This window comes from Gorilla gorilla, chromosome 5 (assembly GCF_029281585.2).
Source record: "Gorilla gorilla gorilla isolate KB3781 chromosome 5, NHGRI_mGorGor1-v2.1_pri, whole genome shotgun sequence".
In the NCBI taxonomy this organism is placed as follows: Eukaryota; Metazoa; Chordata; class Mammalia; order Primates; family Hominidae; genus Gorilla; species Gorilla gorilla.
This window is the reverse complement of record NC_073229.2, coordinates 107541769-107566212: the sequence shown is the minus strand read 5'-3', so window position 1 is coordinate 107566212 and position 24444 is coordinate 107541769. Positions and strand designations below refer to the sequence as shown.

The following is a 24444-nucleotide window of genomic DNA, read 5'->3' as shown; positions in this document are numbered from 1 at the left end:
TAACTTATTTTTATCAGACAGGCACTCCTTTTGGCAATGATCTGACTATTCCTCCAGTCCATGAACCTCCAAGCATAAATATCAATAAAACAATAAAAAAATGGCCCGGCGCGGTGGCTCACACCTATAATCCCAGCACTTTGGGAGGCAGAGGCGGGCGGATCACCTGAGGTTGGGAGGAAGGCCTGAAAGACTGCTTACTCATCATTATTCAGAGAGAGCAGTGGTTCTTGAACATCAGGTTTCTCTAGAACTCCCAGAGAAGTAATATACAAGATAAATAGGACTGTTCATTGGGCCTTTGCACCCTAACACCTTGACTCTTATGTTATTGGCATTCAAATAAAATTCCGGTGGAAAATCTGTAGAAACTGACAGGTGTGGCGCCTGAGCTCTCCTCTCTGGGCTTCCTCCCAGTTCCCCTGGGCCTCGGCATTCTGGGTCAAGGTTGGTTCCCTCCGGCCTCAGGGCCCCGGGCATGGCCGGCATCCTGGACGGCACGGCGAGGGTTGTGGATCTGCAGAAAGAGAGCTTCCAAGACGCTAACAAGAAGGGAGAGACGAGTCTGAGTCTCCTCAGCCTGTCGAGGTCTTCTGTCAACAGTTCTGGGGACCCCTCACGAGTCCTTCCGTCCTGTAATCCCCCGGTGTCTGAGCGACCGCCGGCTCTGCCTGAACCGCTCAGGTTCGCACCTTCTGGCATCTTCTGGCACTTTCTCCAGCCTTCCCGGGCAGGGGGATCCTGGCCTGACGCTCCCCGCTCCCTGCCCCCGCCCTGGGTCTCTGGGGTCAGCAGAGCCACCCAGTGCACTGCGTTCAGGCATGCCCACATGGAGAGAGGCGACCACAGCGGTGATCATAAGCCCATGGTGGGCAGAGGCCCTATGGAGCCAAGGGCTCCGGCCGCCACCCCCACTCCGCCACCAGCAGCGCTGCCAGGACTCGCTCTTCCTCCTCCTCCTCACACGCCGGCTCGGATGATCTCCTGCCATGACTCAGCGCTTCTCACAGGCTGCCCTGCTGGGGACACCGGCTTCGCTCGGGCCCCTCCCGACGCGTCCACCCCCTCTCGCCACCCACGCCCGCCCCCAGCCGCTGGGCCTTTCCCAGTGCGGCCGCCGCCGCCACAGCTGCAGTCGGCACCGTCACCCCAGCAGCATCCGCCGCCTGCACCGCGCGTGCGGCCCGCCCCGCCCTGACCCCGCCGCCGAACCCGGCGCCAGCCATGGAGCCCGAAGCCCCCCGTCGCCGCCACACCCATCAGCGCGGCTACCTGCTGACACGGAACCCTCACCTCAACAAGGTAAACCCGCAGGCCCACCTGGCCGCCCATCGGCCCCTCTCTATCAGGGTCAGGGCCCTCTTGCAGGTCCCCGCACCATGGCCTCGCCCCTCCGCCGCTCCCCTGGGAAGGTTCCCGGTGAGCGGCCGCGGCCTGGGGGGCCTTGGTGTGGGCAGAAGGAAGAAGGACGCCTAATCGGGTCCGTATCCACTAGAGTGATGGCAGGGCGGTGCTGGTGCCTCTGCACCTCGGCATCCCATGTTAGGGATAGAGGTAAAGGTAAAGGTTAGTGATAGAGGAAAAGGTGATACTTTTCGGCAGCTCTTCTCCGAAAACAAGAGCCCAGACAATGAAAGTAGTACCAGACAAAGTGTGTGAATGGAGTGCCAGGTCAGACTCCATGCGCCAGTTACTGCTTGCACACACAGTGTGGCAATTATTGGAAGCTGATAAGGCGAGAAGTGGCTCAACTGGTCCTGCCCAGGCAGAAATGTGTACTGAGTGCCTTCAGATCACGTTAGCAGTCTGGAAATCCAAGTCCTCTCGGTTTCTGGAGTGACACGGTTAAGAGTCTGGGAATGCGTGGTGGGTGGCCTCTGTCTTGGACGCTTTGCATGGCTTGGAGAAGAACTCTGTCCCAGACATGGGACTGTGGGTAAAGCCATTTCTTTTCTTTCTTCTTTTTTTTTTTGGTTTTGTTTTGTTTTTAATTTGGCTTTCTGGAAGTTAAAAAAAAATTTGTTTAGAGCTGTTCTCTTTTTATTAAAGGGGAATTCAGTGTACACCCTGTTCAGAGACTCCTTTTCGGATCCTGGTAACACTTCATTTTCCTTCACTGGTGATGCAATATAAGCACTCGGGATCTCTCTCAAATAAAAAATACCTCCGAATTTATCATTTTGCTTCCACACTTATTTTACAGCCAGGTTTGTCTCTGGATTGTTCCTTTTGTGTGTGTGTGTGCGCGTGCGCTTTGGACATTTCCCATTTATTCAGGAGTCTGAAAATGCCATCAGTCAGCACAGAGGTCTGTTTAGTTATTTTGGTTGTCTCTTTGGTGGACTGCATTTCGCATTAAGAACAGAAGCTCAGCTTTTTCCTTGTCATGTTCCTGATGATTTGTTGATATTAATGACTTAAAGACATGATTTATTTAATAAGTTATAGTCAGTGTGAGTTCTTATTTTTTTTTGTGGTGACAGGCACCTTTTACAAATCTATAATTATGTGCTATCTGTGGTCATGTAGCATTATTAAATTGTAAATTATTCCAACTTCTTTCTTTAAAATAAATTTAATTGCTAGTTTGATTGTTTTTTCTTTTATTATTCTGCAGGTTTGCCACCTATTTTCAGTAGAACGAAAGTAAAATTTGATGTGACAAAACTATTTGTGACTTGCATGTGACACCTGCCTACTGTAATTTATGACCAAGTTGTGGGTTGACACTTAAGAAGGACCACATGAGTTGTATAACCTGTTTGATTTTACTCAAGTTGGGGGCAAGAATGTCTATTAAGAGTGTGTAGATGGCATGAGCAATCCCTGAGCAAGAGTAATTATTGCCTTTACTATGCTTACATCAATAATTTATTATTATTATTATTATTATTTTGAGACGGAGTCTCGCTCTGTCGCCCAGGTTGGAGTGCAGTGGCGCGATCTCCGCTCACTGCAAGCTCCACCTCCTGGGTTCACGCCATTCTCCTGCCTCAGCCTCCCGAGTAGCTGAGACTACAGGCGCCCGCCACCACGCCCGGCAAATTTTTTGTATCTTTAGTACAGACGGGGTTTCACCGTGTTAGCCAGGATTGTCTCGATCTCCTGGCTTCGTGATCCACCCGCCTCAGCCTCCCAAAGTGCTGGGATTACAGGCATGAGCCACCGCGCCCAGCCAAGAATTTATGATATAACAATCCTTTTGACTCCTGTTCACAAGGTTACTAGGAATTAAGGATTAATTCCTACTTCAGAATAATAGTATCACAAAGATCTTCTATCAAAGATAAGATGTAACATTAATATGTTAAAAGCACATTTTCAAATTTGTAATACTTGAACTTTTTATCTGCATTATGTCAAATTGGATTCACAATCCAGTGTACCAACTTTGAGGAAATCAATGGAATAATCTTTTACTCAGTTCTAGGATGGTTATCTGGTACCTTATGGGAGTAACAGAATTTCCTATGTACCATTGAAACTACAGCTATGGGACTTTCTTCATCTGTCATACACTCAAGACCTCTAGGCCTTTAATTTTGCTAGTAGCTCAGGAATGTTTTGCCTTATTTTTATTCTTATTATTTTGTAATAACCTTGGCTCCAAAGAGACAAGAGTAGATTTTACTTCCCTCAACAACCCAGCCTGTCACATGTCTTCTTCAACCACACTAACACAGAACTTCATCATTTACCTTTGGGTAGCTGCAACAACAGTTTTGCTGGTTTTATTTCCATTGATATAGTTCATTCTACGTATATATATGAAAGAGACACCTTCATTAATTAACATTTTCTTCACTTTTCTATTATCCAAGCATTTATAGTATGTTGTTATTTCCTATTATGTTTAATGTAAAATCAGTCTGTCAATTGGGTTTACAGTCTTCTCCAAATTTATCTTATTAGTTCCCCAATGTAGCCTTCCACTTAAAATATATTTGCTGAATCTCTTAATTCTTTCCTTTTTGTGTGTAATTTCTACTATGAAAATGTCTTAGTTGATTTAATAATGATCTTTCTAGGGAAGCATTTCTTAGTTATGTTAGTCTTATTATTTAACACTTCTGTTTTTATGTATTCAGTTGTACTATATAATTTTGTATTTACTAACTTGTATTTTTATTTTCCTTTTTTTTTTTTTTTTTTTTTTTGAGACAGAGCCTTGTTGTGTTGCCCAGGCTGGAGTGCAGTGGTGTGATCTAGGTTCACTGCAAACTCTACCTCCTGGGTTCAAGTGACTCTTGTGCCTCAGCCTCCGGAGTAGCTGAGATTACAGGCATGTGCCACTATGCCCAGCTAATTTCTATATTTTAATAGAGACAGGGTTTGGTCATGTTGGCCAGGCTGGTCTCAAACTCCTGACCTTAAGTGATCTACCCACCTCAGCCTCCCAAAAGTGTTGGGATTACAGGCGTGAGCTACTGCACCCGGCCATAAGTTGTATTTTTTTTTCTTATTTCTTTGATTGTCGTAGGGCAGGAGTCACAATATTTAGTACAGTATTTTGCTCAGTAGACATTAAATAAATGTTTACTTAATGAATGAGCCATGTCTTTATTTTTGTCTTTAAACAGAACTCAGTTTTTAAAGTGATAGTTTGGGCATTGTCCTCTTTAAAGTAATTTTGTGAAAATAAATTCACATTGAAGTCTAAAGTTTAGTTCACTTCCTATGCCATTATATAGTATGCTGAAATGTAGTCAGAAAAGTTGAAATTTGGTTTAAGCTTGATAATCTCATGAAATTTTAATTACTTGCTGGATAACCTAAGGGAGGTGCTTCATCTTGGTAAAATCAAAGTTAACAGTAGATATGGTATGAATTCAAAAATTTTCAAAAAACTTAAGAGAATTAGGATCTTCGTTTGTTATGATTCATGTATGAGTCTAAGCCTTACTATTTGTTTGTATTAAAATATGCATCATTCAAGGTAGGATTTCATCAAAACAATTGGGGAAGTAAATCTGCCTCATGTTTAGGAGATTTAATATTTTTCTGTGCATAGCCCTAACTATTTTTGAGATGCTTATCTTTGCTGGTTTTATATAAATGTGTCTAATTTAATGTTTAATGTTTTTTATTTTCAGGGATATGGTCTAATATAGATGAGTTGTGTTTTAAATTTTTTCTCAATAATTTTCATGTGACTAATAATATTTCATAAATTGCCCTTCAAAATTAAAATTCTACACATAATAAAATAATCATGCCTATTTTTTATTCTCAGTTAGTTTATTTCCCTTTGCAATGGTAGAAAACACTAATTGATAGTTCTATCATAATTGTGCTTACATGGTTTCTATATCTTAAGAGTAAATAATAACATGACCCATAAGTAAATCTCCAAAAGACACCACTCTTCAATATTTTAGGCAGTTCGGTTCAGTATAAGTCATGTTTAAGAGTTACGTTCCAGTAGAAGATAGTGTTTTATCGAAGTTAATTTGGGTCATCATTACTAACTTTTACATCTAAAAATTCAGCTTTTGTAGCTGTTTGTTTCCTGGCATGACAAGACCTAGTTGGGTGTGTTGTAAGAAAGAGAGAGAAATAAGATTCATGGCAATGAAGGAAAAGTACCCTAAACCTCTTTTTCTTCAATGTAAACTAGACCTGAATGAATTATTCAGAAAATTTCATCCAACCACATTCTCTAGAGTTGCCTCCGCAACGTGAGAAACTGATTTATTATTTAAGATGAAATCCCACTTATGTGAAAGTCATATACAGCCAGGTACCTCTGTATGTTTGTTACCTTGCTGCAGTTGAAACAACAGTAGTAGTATAGAATATCACAATAACAAAATGTGTGCTGTAATAAGAAAGATGAGTTTGATATGATAACTCTTGAGACAGGTGATATGGAGTATAAAAAATATTGAAGAAAGGAATGGATTTGAGATTTTTCCTTTTTCAGCTCTGATTTCCCTCTAACTTTTGGACAGGTAGGGAAGAATGTGATGTAAAGGAATGGACATTCTAAAACTTTGTGCCTAGAAGAAATGAGCCCAAGTCCCAAGACTCCCAATTAGCTGTGTGATGTAGCATCTGGGAAGGTCCTCCTTGCTACATCATCCCATGGCGGAAGGCAAGATGGTAGAGGGTGAGAAAGAGCAAGAGAGGGCTGAACTTGCTTTTATAAGGAACCCACTCTTGCTTGCAATAACGAACCCACTCCTGCATTAACAATACTAGTCACCTCATAAAAATCCCACCTCTTAACACAGTTGCATTGGGGATTAAACAACACATGGACTTTTGGGGACAGATTGAAACCATAGCAGGAAGTCAGGTAATATAATAATGAATAATGTTCTCTAAAAACATGAGAATATAACTGCTAGAGCTTTTCTACTAATATACAGACCCTGGATTTAAAAACACTGGTATTATTTTTTCAATAATCAGGTAATGGTTGAGTAAGAACATCAGCAAAAGTACTTGTGTGTTTGATATGGTTTGTCTGTGTTCCTACCCAAATCTCATCCTGAATTGTAGTTCCCATAATCTCCATGTGTTGTGGGAGGGACCCAGTGGGAGGGAATTGAATGATGGGGTGGTTACCCCCATGCTGCTGTTCTCCTGGTAGTGAGTGAGTTCTCACGAGATCTGATGGTTTTATAAGGGGCTTTCCCCGCTTTTGCTCATTCTTTTTCCTGCCTCCATGTGAAGAAGGATGTGTTTGTTTCCCCTCCCACCATGATTGTATGTTTCCTGAGGCCTACCCAGCCATGCTGAACTGTGAGTCAATTAAGCATCTTCCTTTATAAATTACCCAGTCTTGGATATGTCTTTATTAGTAGCATGAGAACAGACTAATACAGTATTCATACCAATGTTAGTAATTCTGTTATGAGGCTAGGTGTGATGGCTCACACCTGTAATGCCAGATGTGAGCCACCTGGGAGGCCGAGGTAGGAGGATCACTTGAGCCCAGGAGTTCAAGACCAGACTGGGCAACATAGCAAAATCCCATCTTTACAAAAAAGAAAAAAAAATACAAAAAGCTGGGCATGGTGGTGTGCACCTGTAGTCTCAGCTACTTGAGTGGCTGAGGTGGGAGGCCACAGTGAGCCATGATCACACCCACTGCACTCCAGCCTGGATGACAGATTGAGACCTTGTCTCAGAAAAACAAAACAAAGCAAAACAAAACAAAAGAATAAAACCTTAGAGATCCAGAGGCTGAAGGAGTTCTAAGACTTCCATTGTACTATTAGGCATTGGCCCTTTAAGCTTAGAATATATTTAAATACATTTAAATTGTCTATTCAGAGTCTTAAGATGGCCATCTAGTAAGTCCAAGAGAGAAGCCATAGAATAAAATCAGCCCTCCAGACACCTTGATTTTGGACTTCTATCCTTCAGAACTTTGATAAAATAAATTTATGTTTAAGCCACCCAGTGTGTGACGCTTTGTTGTGGCAGCCCTAGCAAACTTAATGATATACTTCTGTAATTGAAGCAAAATTTCATAATACAGCACTTTCCCTTGCTTTGTTTAGTTGACATTTTCTGGACTTTGACAGGAACATGTAGGTGAGAAGCAGTAATGATCTAATCAGTCAGGTTTGCTTGTAGCCATTGCCAATTTTTGACAATCTCTGTCTTTTGATTTTTGTGTTTAGGCCATTTACATTTAATGTAATTGTTGATACACAGAGAGATAAACAGATTTCTATCATATCATAGGTGTCTGTTCCCTTATTTTTCATTCCTCTATTTCTCCTTTCCAACCAAATTTTTAATTACTTAAATATTTTTATTATTCCATTTTGATTTATTCCGTGAGTTTTTGACAATATTTCTTTGTATAGCTTGTTTTTAGTACTTGGTCTGGTGATTATGATACACATACTGAACTTTTCACAGTCAACTTAAAGTTAAAATTTCACCACTTCAATTGAAATATAGAGATCTTACCATTATATAGATCTCATTACCTTCCTCTATTTATGTTGTAGTTATATGTATTATATCCTCTTATATCTCTATATATGTATTACACAAATATTTTTAAAATAGTAACTTAATGTAATGTTTATACCTTTTTTTTTTTTGAGACAGGGTCTTGCTCTGTTATCCAGGCTGAGTGCAATGGCGTGATCACAGCTCACTGCAGCCTTGACCTCCCAGACTCAGTCCGTCCTCTTGAGTAGCTGGAACTTCAGGTGCACACCATCATGCCTAGCTAATTTTTGTATTTTTTTGTAGACATGGCATTTTGCCATGTTCCCCAGACTGGTCTGAAACTCGTGGGCTCAGGAAATCCTCCCACTGTGGCCTTCCAAAGTGCTGGTATTATAGGTGTGGCCTGTAACTTTTATTTATTTTTATTTTATTTATTTTTCATTTTTTTTTTTGAGACAGAATCTTGCTTTGTCATCCAGGCAGGAGGGCAGTGGTAACATGGCTCACTGCAGCCTTGACCTCAAGGCTCAAGCAGTCCTCCCACCTTAGCTTCCTGAGCATCTGGGACTACAGGCATGTGCTACCACTCCTGGCTAATTTTCATATTTTTTGTAGAAACACAATTTCATCATATTACCCCATCTAGTGTCAAACTCCTGAGCTCAAGGTGTCTGCCTACCTCAGCCTCCCAAAGTGCTGGGATTACAGACTTGAGCCACTGTGCCTGGCCCTAAGTTTTGTTTTTAACTGTCACACATATTTTAAAGAGTTTAAGAAGGAAAGGATAATCTATTATAGTTATCCAGGTAGATACTGTTTCTGTTACTCTGTTTCATTCTCCATGTTCCGTGTTTGTTTTGGGGTATCATTTCTCCTCCATTTAAAGAATGTCCTCTAACATTTTTTTAAAGCAGGTTTGCTGGAAACCAATTGTCTTAGTTTTTCTTCCTCTGAGAATGTCTATTTTATCTTCATTTGTGAAGGATATTTTCAATAGTTATAGAATAATGAGTTGACAGTTCTTTCCCTTTAAGACCTAAAAAAAAAAAAAAAAGCCATTTCTCTTCCCCCCACCCTTTCTTTTTCCTGATGAGAAATCTGCAGTCATTCAAGTTGATATATGTTTGTAATACATCAGTTTTCTCTGGATGTTTTAATGGTATTTTATTTTTCACTTTCAGAATCTTAAATATAATGTTTCTGGGTTTGGAGGTTTTGGGGTTTATCTTCTTGGGGTTTTCTGAGCTTCCTGATTCTGTAAGTATATGTCTTTTATCAAATTTGATATGTTTTCAGCCATTATTTTCTCCAAATATTTTTTTCTTTCTCTTCTCTTTCTGGGACTCTGATGAAACAAATGTTAGGCCTTTTGATATTGTCCTGAGGCTCTGAGCCTCAGGTGACTATATGATAGTATCAAAAGGCCTACTTTTTTAAGGACTTGTTTTCTCTTTATTTTCCAAACTGGTTTGTTTCTACTGATTCAGCTTTAAGTTCACTGATGCTTTCTACTCTCATCTCGATTCTGTTCTTCAGCCCACCCAATGAATATTTTATTATAATTATTGTATTTTTAAGTTCTAAAATTTCCATTTGGTATAGCTTTTATTTCTTGTCAAATACTTTCTTGCCCTTTATTTAGAAAGACTTTGCCCTTATGTTCTTAGGCATGGTTATAATAACTAATTGTAAGTCTTTGTACATTGTACAGAAATTTCAAGGTCTGACACCTCAGGATTGGTGTTTGCTTATTAGTCTTTTATTTTCCAAGTTAACGTTTTCCTGTTTCTATGTTGAGTAATTTTTTAATCTATTCTGGACATTTGCATATTATGAGATTCTAGCTGTCAGTTGTATCTTAAGGGGAATACTGTTCTTCTTTGCTTTAGTGATCACTCAACCTGGTTAGGTCATTTTGCAAGTTGGACCCACCTGTGGCCTGCGGTTCCGATATCAATTTGGTTTTCAAAGTCTACTCAGTAGTACTGTTTGGATTTGTCCATTATGTGTACCACCCAGTGGATAGTGTGGGATCTGTGCAGTAGTCTATGCTATAGTTTACTTCTCAAAGCCTTTGGTATGCTGTTTAAGGTCAGATCTATGCACGTTTAGCTCAAAGGTGAGTGTAGAAGTTAATATACAACTTTATGGGATTGCTCCCATGAGTTCCCTTCTTTCTGTGATCTCTCTGATATTTTTTGTTTCCATGAGGACCCCCTTTCCAGTCCTCATGGCCAGAAAACTGGGCTTTTGTTTTCCTGCCCTGCTGTGTACTTCCTCCAGATTTATTTGCATCTGAGGCCATACGATTGGAAGACAGAGAGAAAGTTGCAACAGGCATTTGACCTACGATCTTGAGACCAGGTCTATATCCTCTGGTAAAAAGAATGATTCCCTTACCTTAGAATTTTAGGCATCTGTCGTGGTTATTGCTTCTGCCATCCCTGTGGGATTACCTGGGAGTTGGGACTAGAGAGGTGGAAAAGAATATTGGATGTTCTTCCTTCTCTGACCTTTAAGCACCCCCTTTCTGATTCTTGGACCAGAAAGATAAGGCTTCTCTTGGCAGTCTTTGTACACAATCAATTGCACTTTCAGCTTTTCTGCTGCTTTTGAGTCAAGGCCAGTTGATTACAGCAGAGAGAAAAAAAAGCCAGGCCATATTGGAGGAAAAAGTGCCAGGAAACTTAATCTGGTTTTGTCGTACTTTAGATTCTAATCTTCTTTCTTAGTTCTTCTGCTGTCATGCATTTTTCAGTCTTCAAATAGCTGCTCAATGCATTCTATACAAGGATTATTGTTGGATTTAGTGGGAGAGACAAGGTATACTATAGCTACCACTTTGCACAGAACCAGACCCTCAGGTTGTTATTTTTAAGGTATGAATGTGTAAAACTCAGTCTAACTTGATTTTAAGTTCAGAGAAGAAAAATACCAGGGAATTGGTTCCCAAATGTATACTCAACATTTTTTCCCATTTTACTGGGTACATAGTTGCTATACCAATCAATATTAATAATAAAGATTATTGTGTGGAAATGGTTCATGTAAGACAAAAACTATACATAATTTATAAAATGTCTGTGTTCTAAGGATTTAGAAAGAAGTTTTGCCTTTTTGATATCTACATACTTCATTTGTGCCCCTTTTTGTGCTGTGAAGGAGAAGAGCAAGTTCAACGTTCAGAATTTCTTTGGGGTTCTCTCTCTTGGCTTTGGGCCCCCCCTCCCTGTCTCTGTACAGGGAAGCTTCTTTCTTTCTTCCCCCTTCTTTTGTGCCTATTAAACTGTCCGCTACTTAAAACCAAAAAAACAAAAAACTAAAAACAAAAAAACAAAAAACAAAAACAACAACAACAACAACAAAAAAACCCAACAACAACAACAACAAAAATTTCTCTGTGGATGTGGGAAGGAGTGTTATACTGTTTTGCATCATAGATTTATCTTTCAACATAGTTGCTCTTAGGGCCTGGAATGTAGTAGGTATTCTTTAATAATTTGTTGAATGGATGAATCAGGGATTATTCTTGAAGTAACACTGTTTTACCTTGCAGATATTGCTATAACCTCTCGGCAGTTCACTTCCTACCTTGTGGGATAAATGCACAATAACCTCTTTTATATGCTGTTGAATGTGTGTTGGAGAATCTCTTTTCCTTAATGGGTATAAGGACGACCACTATATCATTTAGGATTAGGTTTTGCTACATATAACAAAAAAGCAAAATAAAAGTGAGTTAACTAAGATACAGCTTAATTAAGATAAACTGTTCTGTGGGTCCACAAAGTCATCAGGAATGTAGGCTTCTCTTTTGCTGCTCTGTCATCTTCAGGATCACTTCATGGTCCTAACTGAGTATGTAGGTCTAAAGATACCACCTACAGACTGGGCGCAGTGGCTTATGCCTGTAATCCAAGCACTTTGGAAGGCTGAGGCGGGCGGATCACTTGAGGTCAGGAGTTCGAGGCCAGCCTGGCCAACATGGTGAAATTCCATCTCTACTAAAAATATAAAAATTAGCTAGGCATGGCGGTGGGCGCCTGTAGTCCCAGCTACTTAGGAGGCTGAGACAGGAGAATCACTTGAACCCAGGAGGTGAAGGTTGCAGTGAACCAAGATCGCACCACTGCACTCCAGCCTCGGTGACAGTGCAAGGCTCCGTCTCAAAAGAAAAAAAAAAGATACCACCTACACATTCCAAGATGGCTGCTGGAAGAAATGAGAGAATTACAAGAAGGCCTGCTTTTCAGTGAAGTCCCCTCTTTTAAAGTAGCCTTCCCCACATTTCACATGATACTTCCACTTAGGTCTCATTGTTCAGTACTCTGTCATATGGTCACATATAACTACAGGGGAGTCAGGAAATGTCTTTTATTTAATGCATTGCCACCCCAAATAATATTAGGACTCTGTTCCTGGAAAGGAAGAGGGAAATAGATGTTGTCGTAGGCAATTAGCAGTCTCTACCATAGCCAGAGCTGCCAGAAGCAAAAGGAATGAGATTTAATAAATGAAAATATTAAATATGAATGTAATATTCTTGAAAATTGAGGTGAATGGTTCTTAATATTTTAAAAATAGTCTTATAGATTCGCTTTATAAAAATAAGATATAATAATATGAAAAGTATGTCTGCCACTTCTGTGTCTGGGCTAGCTGGTTCCCCTCCCTAAAGGCAACCACTGTTGCCAGTGACCAGTGTTTTCATTATATACTAGAGATATTGTATGAAGTATTTTTTAAAGTTAATTTTCATAAGTTAAAATGTTATTGATACAGGGCATAAATCAGATATGCCCTTAGTGTGGTAGATAGGAGATAATGTTACAAAGAAAAATGTTTCAGGTGGGAGTATGTATGTGAATTTTATAGAGACACCGAAAACAGATTAAGAATCATGATATCAGGTTGAACCATCTATGATTTGCCTGGTAGTCTGAAACTAGTTCTGAAGCATTGTTCTACCCACCACCTTTTGTTTTTTTAAAATCTGAGCTAGCCTTAGTATGTGGATTCCTTAATACGGTGAGTGATAAACATGCGGGTTGGCTATTGCTAGACTCACAACATTTTTATGAAATGGAATAACTAGTCAGGAAAGGTACTGGGGCTTCCCATTACTCTTAGGATAATGTTTGAAACTTCTTACCTGGTTAACTAGGACTTGCCCACTCAGGTTTGTACCTGTCTTTCTAGTGCTCATCTTTTATCATTTCTCACAGTTGGTGCAGTTTCCTTCCCTATGCTTTCCCTGAGAAGCCAAGCTTTTCTGCATTAGGCGTTATATCCATGTTGTTTCTTCTCTACCTACCCCCAACTTTTCACCTGGTCAACTGCTACTCTTTCTAGTCATCCTTCAGATTGCATTTTGACATTACTCCTCAGTGAACTATTTCTTTAACTGTCTAAATTAAGTTCTTCCTTTTCTTTTCCCTGTACTTATCACAATTGTTATAGTTATTTGTGTAGCTTTTCATATAATATCCTGTTAAGCTCTTTATATTGTAAGCCTAATGAGACTATGGATCATACCTGACAAGCCATTGTTTCATTGGGGTAGTTCCTGTATGCATTGTAAGCATTCACTCAATGATATCTGTGAGTGTGATGATTAATTTTATCTGTCAACTTGCTTAAGCCACAGGGTGCACAGACATTTGTTCAAACATTACTCTTGTAACTCTTGTAGTGTCGGTGAGAGCGTTTCTGGATAAGATGAACATTTGAATTGAGTAAAGCAGATTGCCCTCCCTAATGTGGGTGGGCCTCATCCAATCAGTTAAAGGACGAAAAAGCTGAGTAAGAGGGAACTTCTCCTGCCTGACTGTCCTGAAGCTGGGACATTAATTTTTTCCTGCCCTTGGACTCAAACTAAAATGTGGGCTCTTCCTGGGTCTTGAACCTCCTGGCTTTCAGACTGGATCTACACCATTACCATTGGCTCTCTTGGGTCTCTAGCTTGCTGGCAGCAGGTCTTTGGACTTGTCAGCCTCCATAATCATGTGAGCCAATTATAATATTTCTCTCATAATAAATCTCTTCATATATATAAAGGTTCAGTTTCTTAGGAAAACTGACCAATACAGCGAGCTTCACAACCCCCCATAAAGTAACTGTAAAAGCAGAGAGAAAACATTTCTGCAAATCTCCACAGTGGATCTGAAGCAAGAAAGCCATCTTGTGGTGTTTCTGGGAATATCATGTCTGAGGTATATATCCCTTAAGAAACTGAAACATAGTCCTCTGCAACAGTTTTTAACATATTTTGTGCCAAAGGCACAAAAGTTGGAAAGTTGATGAAGTCTGTGGACTCCTTAAATCAATGATTTTAAATAAACAGTATACATAGTATTACAAAGGAAACCATTTGTAATTAAATATAGATATCAAAATATTAACAAATATATCTTACAAGTGTGTGTATTGTAAGTGTGTGTATTGTAAGATATATTCCTCTTTATTGAAGACTCATATAGCAAGATAATATATTTAAATATGGGCAATTTAAAGTAAAGTTTTATTTTTTAAAGAGATCAATATCAAGGTTGTCTGCATGACTAGCCTGTGTGCCTGTTCATGTTATTTAAAAAAGTTGGGCCTGGCGTTGTGGCTCATGCCTGTAATCCCAGTACTTTGGGAGGCTGAGGCGGGTGGATCCCAAGGTCAAGAGATCGAGACCATCCTGCCTAACATGGTGAAACCCCGTCTCTACTAAAAATACAAAAATTAGCTGGGCATGGTGGCACGCGCCTGTAGTCCCACCTGCTTGGGAGGCTGAGGCAGGAGAATGGCTTGAACCTGGGTGGCAGAGGTTGCAATGATCCGAGATCACACCACTTCACTCCAGCCTGGGCGACAAAGTGAGACTCCATCTCAAAACAACAACAACAACAAAAAACAACAACAACAGCAAAAAAAGCATGTTAGTTAGGCACAGTGGCTCCTGTAATCCTAGCACTTTGGGAGGCCAAGGGAGGAAGACTGCTTGAGGACAAAGGACAGGAATTTGAGATCAATCAGGGCAACATAGTGAGACCCTGTCTCAAAAAAAAATTTTTTTTCCAGATGTGGTGGTGTATGCGTATAGTCCCAGCTACTCAAGAAGCTAAGGCAAGAGGATTGCTTGAGCCCAGGAATTCGAGGCTGCAGTGAGCTATGATTATACTACCGCACTCTACCCTGGGCAACAGACTGTCTCTAAACAAAGCAAAACAAAACAAAACCTTATTGCAGCTCTAAAGCTACAGAAATTTCAAAGTAATGAAGAACATGAATGTTATTTCCAGATACATGCCACAGATGTAACATGGCATAAAAATAATTGTTATTTCTATTATGACAAAGACACAGAAACTACTTTTTCTTTTTTTTTTTTTTGAGACAAATCTCACTCTGTCACCCAGCCTGGAGTGCAGTGGCATGATCTTGACTCACTGCAGCTTTGACTTCCTGGGCCAAAGACATCCTACCACCTCTGCCTCCCAAGTAGCTGGGACTACAGGTGCATGCCACCACACCCAGCTAATTTTTTTCTACTTTTTTTTTTATAGAGGTGGGGATCTCACTATGTTGCCCAGGCTGGTCTCGCACTCCTGAGCTCAAGCGATCCTCCCGCCCTGGCCTCCCAAACTGCTGGGATTAGAGGCGTGAGTCACTGTGCCTGGCCAGGAACTACTATTATGTCTCTTGTTTATTTCATTTAAAATGGAAGGAAATACTAAATCTCATAGAGTTTGTGAAAAAGATGTCCAAGTTCAGGCCTCCTTAATTACTCATCTATACCTTGAGGATCTGTGATTAGGTCTGTGAATTTTAAGTTAAAAGCCTCTGATAGGGGGCTAAATTGGTTCTTCACCAGAATCACTGACCTTGGTCTCTGAAAACTGATTCTTAAACTCAGAGGCTTTCAGACAATACTGAAATGTGAAGAATAAAAGTCAATATTCACGTAGCATGTGCATATTAGTGACTTTATTTTTAAACTTAGTACCATAAGCATTTATATAACACTTTATAATTTACGTAGGATGCAAAAACACCTGGTCTCATTTTTTTCTTCCCAACAACCCAGTGAAACACACATAACATGTACTATGTGTTCAGTAAATAGTTGATTAGTCTTATTTAGCAGATGCAATAATTGAGGCAAATCTCCATTTAACCCTTAACACCTTAAATATTTGCTCAAAATCAAGTGTTAAATAATATCTACTTGTGACTCAAACTTGACAAATGGTATACCCTTTAGTCTTATGTTGCTATTCAGTCATATTTGTTGGTGAAGTGTGCATCTAAATTTCTAGTGTATGGCTTATTACAATCTATTAAATACCAAAAATGTACTGAATAGCTGCCTACAACAAATAATTGTCTGTCCTAAAATGTCACTAGTACCAAGATTGAGAAACCTGGTCAAGATGAAAGTACTTTAAAAAATCCCCATAAACTCTGGCACTTATGCTGATATGTAGATATATATTTTGGTCAAACCAAAGTTGGTCTTGAATGCCTGGTTTAAAGTCAATGAAAAAACTTGTTAATAGTGGATTAGTTTAATTAAATGATTTCCTAAGGTATATGTGGAAAGCTTAATTATTATTTGGGAGATTTTTAAATCATGAGCACTCTTTGTACTACTGCATAAATAAATCTTTGTTTGAAATTTGAATTCGATGATTTGGTTATTCAAAATAGAACTACACAGAACCGAACTACAGAGTACGGAAAATTTGTTTCACATTAATGTATTTATACATCCATTTGCTTATTTAAAATTTATTAAGGCCCTGCTCCATCCCGACATTGTACTAGGTGCTGTCATACAAATGTGAATAAGTATAGTGCCTGTCTTCCAGACCTGGGTAAAATGGCAGGTAAGCAGAAACAATGAACTATGGGACATTCTATGATAGAATTATCCCTTGAAGGAGATCATTATTCAGGAATAGGCAAGGGACACAGGAAGAAACAGACATTTGCAACTTCGTGTGTAAATTAATTGGTAATTAAATGTGTTGGAATTGCTGTCTAATGTTCATAGTCTGCAGATTCTTCTATTAGCTTGAAGAGTTAAGAAATCAAGACACAATAGAGGATTATTTTATAATTCTGATCTTTCTGGTTCACTATATGAGTAATCACTGTACACACTATCATAGGCATAGAGGATTTTGTCACATATATAAGATTTTTAAAAATAGCATAAAGGTACGTATGATAACTAGGAACTCTATTGGCAACCAGTGGTTTATTTGGATTATTCATACACGTTTCAATTGAAGATCTTAAATTTTGATTTTTCATCATTTGTGTACATTGCTAGTTTCAGTTATTTACTGAGAAGTCTCAATCTGCTTATTTAACAGATACTTTTCTCTATTGGTTTAGTGACAGTGAAATTTGCCTTACAACTTCTTATGATAAAATAGTGCTCCATCTTGCTGAAAAGCTTTTGAAATTTTTCAAATGATTTCAATGATTTCAAGAGATATATTTGAGAAAATTTAGTGTTGACATTGTTGGCTAACAATTTTTCAGCCTTACAAAGAATCTATAACGATCAGTAATAAGACTTTTAAGTGAGAAATACTTAAACCTCTCATCCAATGTTTTAAAAACCCATTTGCTCTCTTAGGTAGAGGTGTTCTTTCTTTTTTTAAAAAAAAAATTTAAGCAAACATGTCATTTAAATCACAAAATTGTTACACTTGCTTATATCCTATATTCATACCTCAATGAAATAATTTTGGGGTACTATAAAGTGATATTTTGCTATAAATTTTAGGGTATCAAAGACCAAGACTTAGCTGAATATATTTTAGATATATTGTTATAATCATTAACAGGTTAAAATTACTTTATATCAGATATGAGTAAAAATTAATTACTATGCAATGAAACCAAATGATCTTTTGTGTAAAGAAGCTGTGTTTAATATATTCTTGGCCTTAAATAATTGGTTTTCTGTCCTTTAAAGGAGACTAATAAAGAATTTGTTTGTATAGTTAAATGCATTCAAAGTAATTATTTTTATATGATTATTTTCTGATGTAAACTTTATCTTGTAAATACATATGTCATCTGGCTGATTTTTTTGGGGGGGGAAAATGAGGTTGGATACCACCATAAAAATAAATTTTTTTAGTGTTTTTTTTTTTTTTTTTTTCAAGACGGGGTCTCTCTCTGTCACCCAGGCTGGAGTGCAATGGTGTGATCTTGGCTCATTGCAACCTTAACCTCCCAGGATCAAATGATCTTCCCACCTCAGCCTCTTGAGTAGCTGGGACCACAGGCATGCACCACCATACCTGGCTAATTTATTTTCATTTTTTGTGGAGGTAGTAGCTCCCTGTGTTGTCCAGGTTGGTGTTGCACTCCTGGGCTCAAGCCATCCTTCTGCTTTACCCTCCCAATGTGCCGGGATTACAGGTGTGAGGCATCATGCCCAGCCAATTCTAGAAATTGTTATCTATATTATCAATTAGAATTTAAAATAATCATTTCCAAAGAACAATTTTTGGCACTATAGAAGCCTTGGAGGAAGGAACCCTTCAGTAGAATGTGTTCAGGGCAAATTAGTATCAATTCTCTTAATGTAGATGTAAAATATGCACATAAACTATGTTAATAAATTGAAAATATGACACTTAAAACAAGCTCAATTTTATCTCTTTCAGAATAATAAATAATAAAAATATAAAGGGTCCTCTTTCTGTACTCTTTATATATAAATAATTTTCTTCCCCAAATTAGCATTAAAATTAATTCTAAAACTTTTTTGATATGAAGAAATAATTTTAAGATAGATCTACTATATTATTTGCAAGGTCACATTAATAAAATATATATAATTCATTTGAAATAAAAAAGAAAAAATGTTCATAAAGGCTTCAAAGACAATCATATTAGATAAAGAATGTTTTAGGCTGGATGCGCGAGCCGCTGTGCCTGGCCTAAAATATTCTTTGTTTAATTTGATTGTGTAGTAATCCTAGGACTTTGGGAGGCCAAGGCAGGCAGATCGCTTGAGCTCAGGAGTTCAAGCCTAGTCTGGAGCAACATGGTGAAACCCAGTCTCTACCAAAAAATACAAACACAATGAGCTGAGCATGGTGGCATGTGCCTGTTGTCTTAGCTACTTGGGAGACTGAGGCAGGAGGATCACTTGAGCCTGGGAGGTGGAATATGAAATATGTCAATAATTTGCTAAACAAATTTTTTGTCATTGTAATTATATTTCTAAGTAAAGAGAATATTAGTTACTGAATTGACTCTATAGAGTCTAATAAAATTCAATATAATGAAATTTACTTTTGGATGTACAGTTCTATTAGTTTTGACAAATATGCAATGTTGTGTAATCAACACCACAATAAGGAATGGTTCTGTCACTGAAAAACATTTTCTTTTTGCTTCCTCTTTGAAGTCAAACCCTTTTTTCCACTCCCAGTCCCTGGCAACTACTGATCTTTTTCTACCCATATAACTTTGCTTTTTCAGAATGTCATATAAGTGGAATCATGCAGTATGTAGCCTTTTGAGTCTGGCTTCTTTCACTTAACATGATGCATTTAAGATTCATCTATGTTTTGTGTATCAATAGTTTGTTTTTTTACTGTTGGGTAATATTTCAGTGTATGGATATACCTTAGTTTTATCCATTTACTAGTTGAAGGACTTTTGTTGTTTCAAATTATTTGCAATTATTACTTTCCATTTGCCTCTCTACCATTTTTAACCTTCCTTATTCACTTTTCTGCTTTGTCTTCTCCAAAATGTACCATAACAAGTATAATTAATTAATCATTAGTTAGTTAATCCAACACATTTTTTTTGATTGCCTATGAAGTGCCACACAGGTATTATTCTAGATACTAGAGATTACACTAGTTAAACAGAACACACAAACCATCTCTGCCATAATATAATCATAGCCTCAAATATTTAAATTATAAGTTCTGTTACCATAATGAATTTTCATACATGTATAGATTAATTGTCTTAAAGATCTTTATGAATAAAATAAATGTTTCCTTTTTTGTTTGCAATTCAGCTTGATTTAGTAATTTTTCAGGGAAAAAAAGTCGTTCATTAGAAATATTAAGGATTGTTAGTGCAGAATACAGAATATATTTGTTCTGTTTTTATGGCAATAGTTTCTGATAAATTACTCAGGACAAAGTTTCTTTCTCAGTTATGCTTGCTCCCTGCAAATATCATTTCTAATATAACTCCTTCGTCATGTCAGGAATTTTCTTTTCATTTCTGCTTGACAGTCTCAGTTTTCTCAAGAAGATATACATAGGTTAATTAGCACAGTCCAGAAGAATAGTTGTCCTGTTTGCTGCCCTTAGCAGTGAAACAACGTACCATTCTGCTGTCTAGGGATCTAGTCCAAAGGTTTTATAAGGAATAGGGAAAGGAAAGAAAAGACAAAAAAGGAGAAAAACCAGGATCAAACTTAGCATATATGAGGATGTCTTTAGAGAATTAGATGTACAGGTGGTCTGGAAACCTAATATATCTATATAGATGTCTAATATCTTCAACTACATGAAAGACTTGGTAGAAATCAAATGACAGTTAGAACCTGCATGTATAATTTGGGTTAATTATCCTTTGTTGGATAGGCCCTGCAGGATAATGCTAAGGTAAAAATTCTTTGAACTATTTTACTTCAAACTTTACACATAACTGACCTGTTTATAAATTTCTACAAAATATATCTCTAATGAATATGTCTCTGTTAGTATGAAAAATAGAAACTGTGGCTTAAATGAAATAATACAATATCCATTTTAAATTTTTCAGGGATTTTAAGATTTAAGTTTACTTATTCGTTCATGTTCTTTTAACTTATAAAGGGTAGTAATAGAATGTGAACCCAGTCATGGGACTAGTTTTTTTTTTTTTCTTGAGATGGAGTCTTGCTCTGTCACCTAGGCTGGAGTGCAGTGGCGCAATCTCGGCTCACTGCAACCTCTGCCTCCCAGGTTCAAGCGATTCTTCTGCCTCAGCCTCCCAAGTAGCTGGGCTACAGGTACATGCCACCACGCCCGGCTAACTTTTGTATTTTTAGTAGAGATGGGGTTTCACCATATTGGCCAGGCTGGTCTCACACTCCCGCCTGCCCTGGCCTCCCAAAGTGCTGGGATTACAGGCGTGAGCCACCACGCCTGGCCCATAGGACTATTTTTCTCCCCAATCCTAGGATTTTAACTTGGCCCAGTTCCCTAGATTTCTAAGCCCTAGGTTTTGTTGCTGTTGTTTTTAAAAGAATTGAATTGGCACTTTAGTGTGTTTTGGAAAATTTGGCTAACGGTATATGGGAGTTTGTAGTTGCTAAACATCAAAGAATATAAAAAGATTTCCAGATGGCATTATCATTTACACGGCGTAAGATATGGAGAATTGTTAGATTTAGGAATCAGTTTCAGAACATACCATTGGAAAATTTATGTTAAAAGACTGGCTAACTATAACAATAAATGTTGTTAAGTGCCATTATTAAGGGAATGAAAGGGCATATGTTAGTACATCTCACAAGACTTATCAAAATATTGATATTTTGATTATTATGTTTTTGGGCAGATTTTCAAGGCATAACACTCAGAAGTTTACTGCTTCTTCACATATATTTATATATTTTTGAGACTTTAGCCAGCTTTCCTTTCCCCTTTTCATTTTCTAGTTAGATAAAAATCTATTGAGTTTTCTCTTCTTTCTTTTTCAAATATATTACTGTCCATAATTTTGTTTCATTCCAAGGAGTTATTTCATGACATTTTGGTTTAAATGTTGTCTTCCCAGTTATAGCTTTAACAAGTGAAGTTTGTCTTCCATTTTATAAATTACTTTTTCATACAAATATCTCTTGTTGCTTTGAATTTTAAAAGTAATTTGATCAGAATGAATATGCTAATCAGGTTTTTGAGCAGCAATTTAATAGATTTTATAAATTTTAATATCTCTAAAATTGAATGTTTGAAAATTTCTATGAATTCTAAATTTTCTCATAGTAAATTCTAATGAATTATAAATATTCTATTGACTATGTTAAAATTTTATTGCAACAAATTTCTGAGTTCTACTTATGTCAGGCACTGTTGTAAGCACTAGGGAGAAAGCAGTGAAGAAAACAAAATTCTGTGGCCCCGTGGAGTTTTCATTCTATTGTGGGGGTGCAAACCAAAAGTAAAAAAGTAAATGGCAAGCAAAGACTTTAGGCGATACCACGGATGTCTCCTGGTGCCAGCTGGAACTGCTGGGTAAAGGACTGACAGATTGTACCATCTGCCATTTAGGTCCAGGAGAGGGTGATTGGTCCAGACACAGTTGAACATACTGGATTATCCTCTTGGAAAGAGACCATTCTGCTGTTGTCCACACAAATTGAACTTCAGAGGATGCCCAACTGTAACAATGGGGGCTTTTGCAGCTATGAGAATGGCTGCTAATGAAAAATATCTTGCAACTAGACACCAGCTGTGGTGATAGCACTTAGAGACCTTATGAGAATTGAAGGTTGTGCATTGCTTCTTGAGCTGAAGATTCTGAAACCATTGGTCCCAGCTAGCTCTTGCAGTTATCTCAGAGAGCTCTATCATGGCGTCATTCAGTGGACCAATTTGTCTCTCTTCAGTCTGGCCCTCAACCCAGGAGGCTAATTAAACACAAACCTTTCCATCAGTGACATGAATTAATGGGTATATCTATATGAAAAATTAGAAGAAAGAGAGGATTGTTCATTCATTGACCTCTTTCACAAACTTCCTGGGGTTGGACGTGTTTATTCCTAACCAATCAGGGTTTGTCACCTCCCTGTGGGATGAACCAAATTGTCTCTCCTTTCCTCCTAGTAATACACTTTATAAGTACTCAAGAGTCACTATTCTGTCATTGCAAGAAGCTTTCAGGGACAGAGGAATGATTGTAGAATCACTCAGTGCAAAGTTAATGAACACATTCTTACCCATCGAGGTTGATTAGAGATAGCAGTAGTTACAATGAGCAAAACTAACTATCTTAGTCCATTCAGGCTGCCATAATGGAATACCATGTACTGGGTGGCTTATAAGCAAAATAAATTTATTTCTTACAGCTCTGGAGGCTGGGAAGTCCACCATCAAGGTGTTTGGTGTTTGGTGAGGGGTCTGCTTCCTTATTTGTAGACAGTGGTCTTCTTGCTGTGTCCTCACATGGCAGAAGGGGTGAAAAGCTCTCTGAGGTACCTTTTATAAGGGTAATAATCCTATACATGAGGGGTCTGCTCTCATGACCTAATCACCTCCCAAAGGCCCTTCCTCCTATGCCATCACCTTGGGGATGAGGATTTCAATGTGAATTTTGGGGGACAGAAATGTTCAGACCGTAACACCAACTATCATATCATATTGGTGTACTTATCCTGGACCCAGAGGAACAGCAGTCATAGTCTAGATAAAGAAGTCTCTTGGGCTTCAGTGTCTCCAATCAGATGCCTCTCCGGAGGGACTCCTTATCCCAATCTACCACATCATTTTCTTAATGACTACGGGAGCTGCTCTGATATTACTTTGTCTTGTATTAATGCCAGCAAATATCTTAGGTCCATTATGGTTTATGCATCAATGCATAATTTCTATTTAGTTTTCATGTTTTTGAGCTTCATAGCTTGTTATTATCATTTGTTTTATACAATCAATGTTCATGTAAACAGGTAACATAGGTATAATAATAGGGTTGTAATGGATATACTGAGGCTTTAGAAAGGAGGAAGCATTTGAGGTAAGACATAAAGGGCAGAGAAACAGGGAAGAATATCTTGACCATGTGCCATGGAAGAATAAAAGGGTGTGGTATGTATGGACAATGGTGAGAAGTTCTGTATGCCTAGGAGTACATAAGAATCAAAGGCTACAACTTGGGAGAGGAATGTTGAAACAGGTAACTCAGAATCATATAAGGCATTTCCTGACCTATTTTAAAGGTGGAATCACAGCAGGTCACAGGTGACTTACTCACATTCATAATTTTAAAATCTAATAATGACTTTTTATTTTTATATGTACTGACATTGATAATAATGATTATATCTTCTTTCATTTTTGTGTCTTTAAGTAGTTTCCTTCCATTCATCATCTGATTTTATCCTAATTATCTCTGAGTGGCACAGCTCTGAAATATTATAGTATTCTAATTTCTACAGATAGGGAAACTGAGATATGGAGAGCTTACATGGTTTACTCACAGCCACATGGCCATGCTTCCAGTGACGCAGACTTCGGATTTTTAATTGCATATACTTGTCAGATTTTATATGTATGCTTTTTGTCTATTTTCCTCTCAAATACTGTTGTGTGTGTGTGTGTGTGTGTTTTCTCTATAGGACTTGGCCTTTACCCTGGAAGAGAGACAGCAATTGAACATTCATGGATTGTTGCCACCTTCCTTCAACAGTCAGGAGATCCAGGTTCTTAGAGTAGTAAAAAATTTCGAGCATCTGAACTCTGACTTTGACAGGTAACACTTTACTGAAGGTGGTTT

The 24444-nt window shown here is 38.3% G+C and overlaps 1 protein-coding gene across 1 annotated transcript in view; it reads left to right on the top strand.

Moving 5' to 3' along the window:
* The first annotated feature begins 875 nt into the window (after positions 1-875).
* The window catches only part of ME1 (malic enzyme 1), a 214144-nt gene continuing 190575 nt past the window's right edge, over positions 876-24444 (top strand). Inside the window, exons 1-2 of the mRNA XM_031012399.3 lie at positions 876-1302; positions 24287-24420. Coding sequence (XP_030868259.1) covers positions 1225-1302; positions 24287-24420 — 212 coding nt within the window. The 5' untranslated portion in view covers positions 876-1224. The remainder of the gene's footprint in view (positions 1303-24286; positions 24421-24444) is intronic.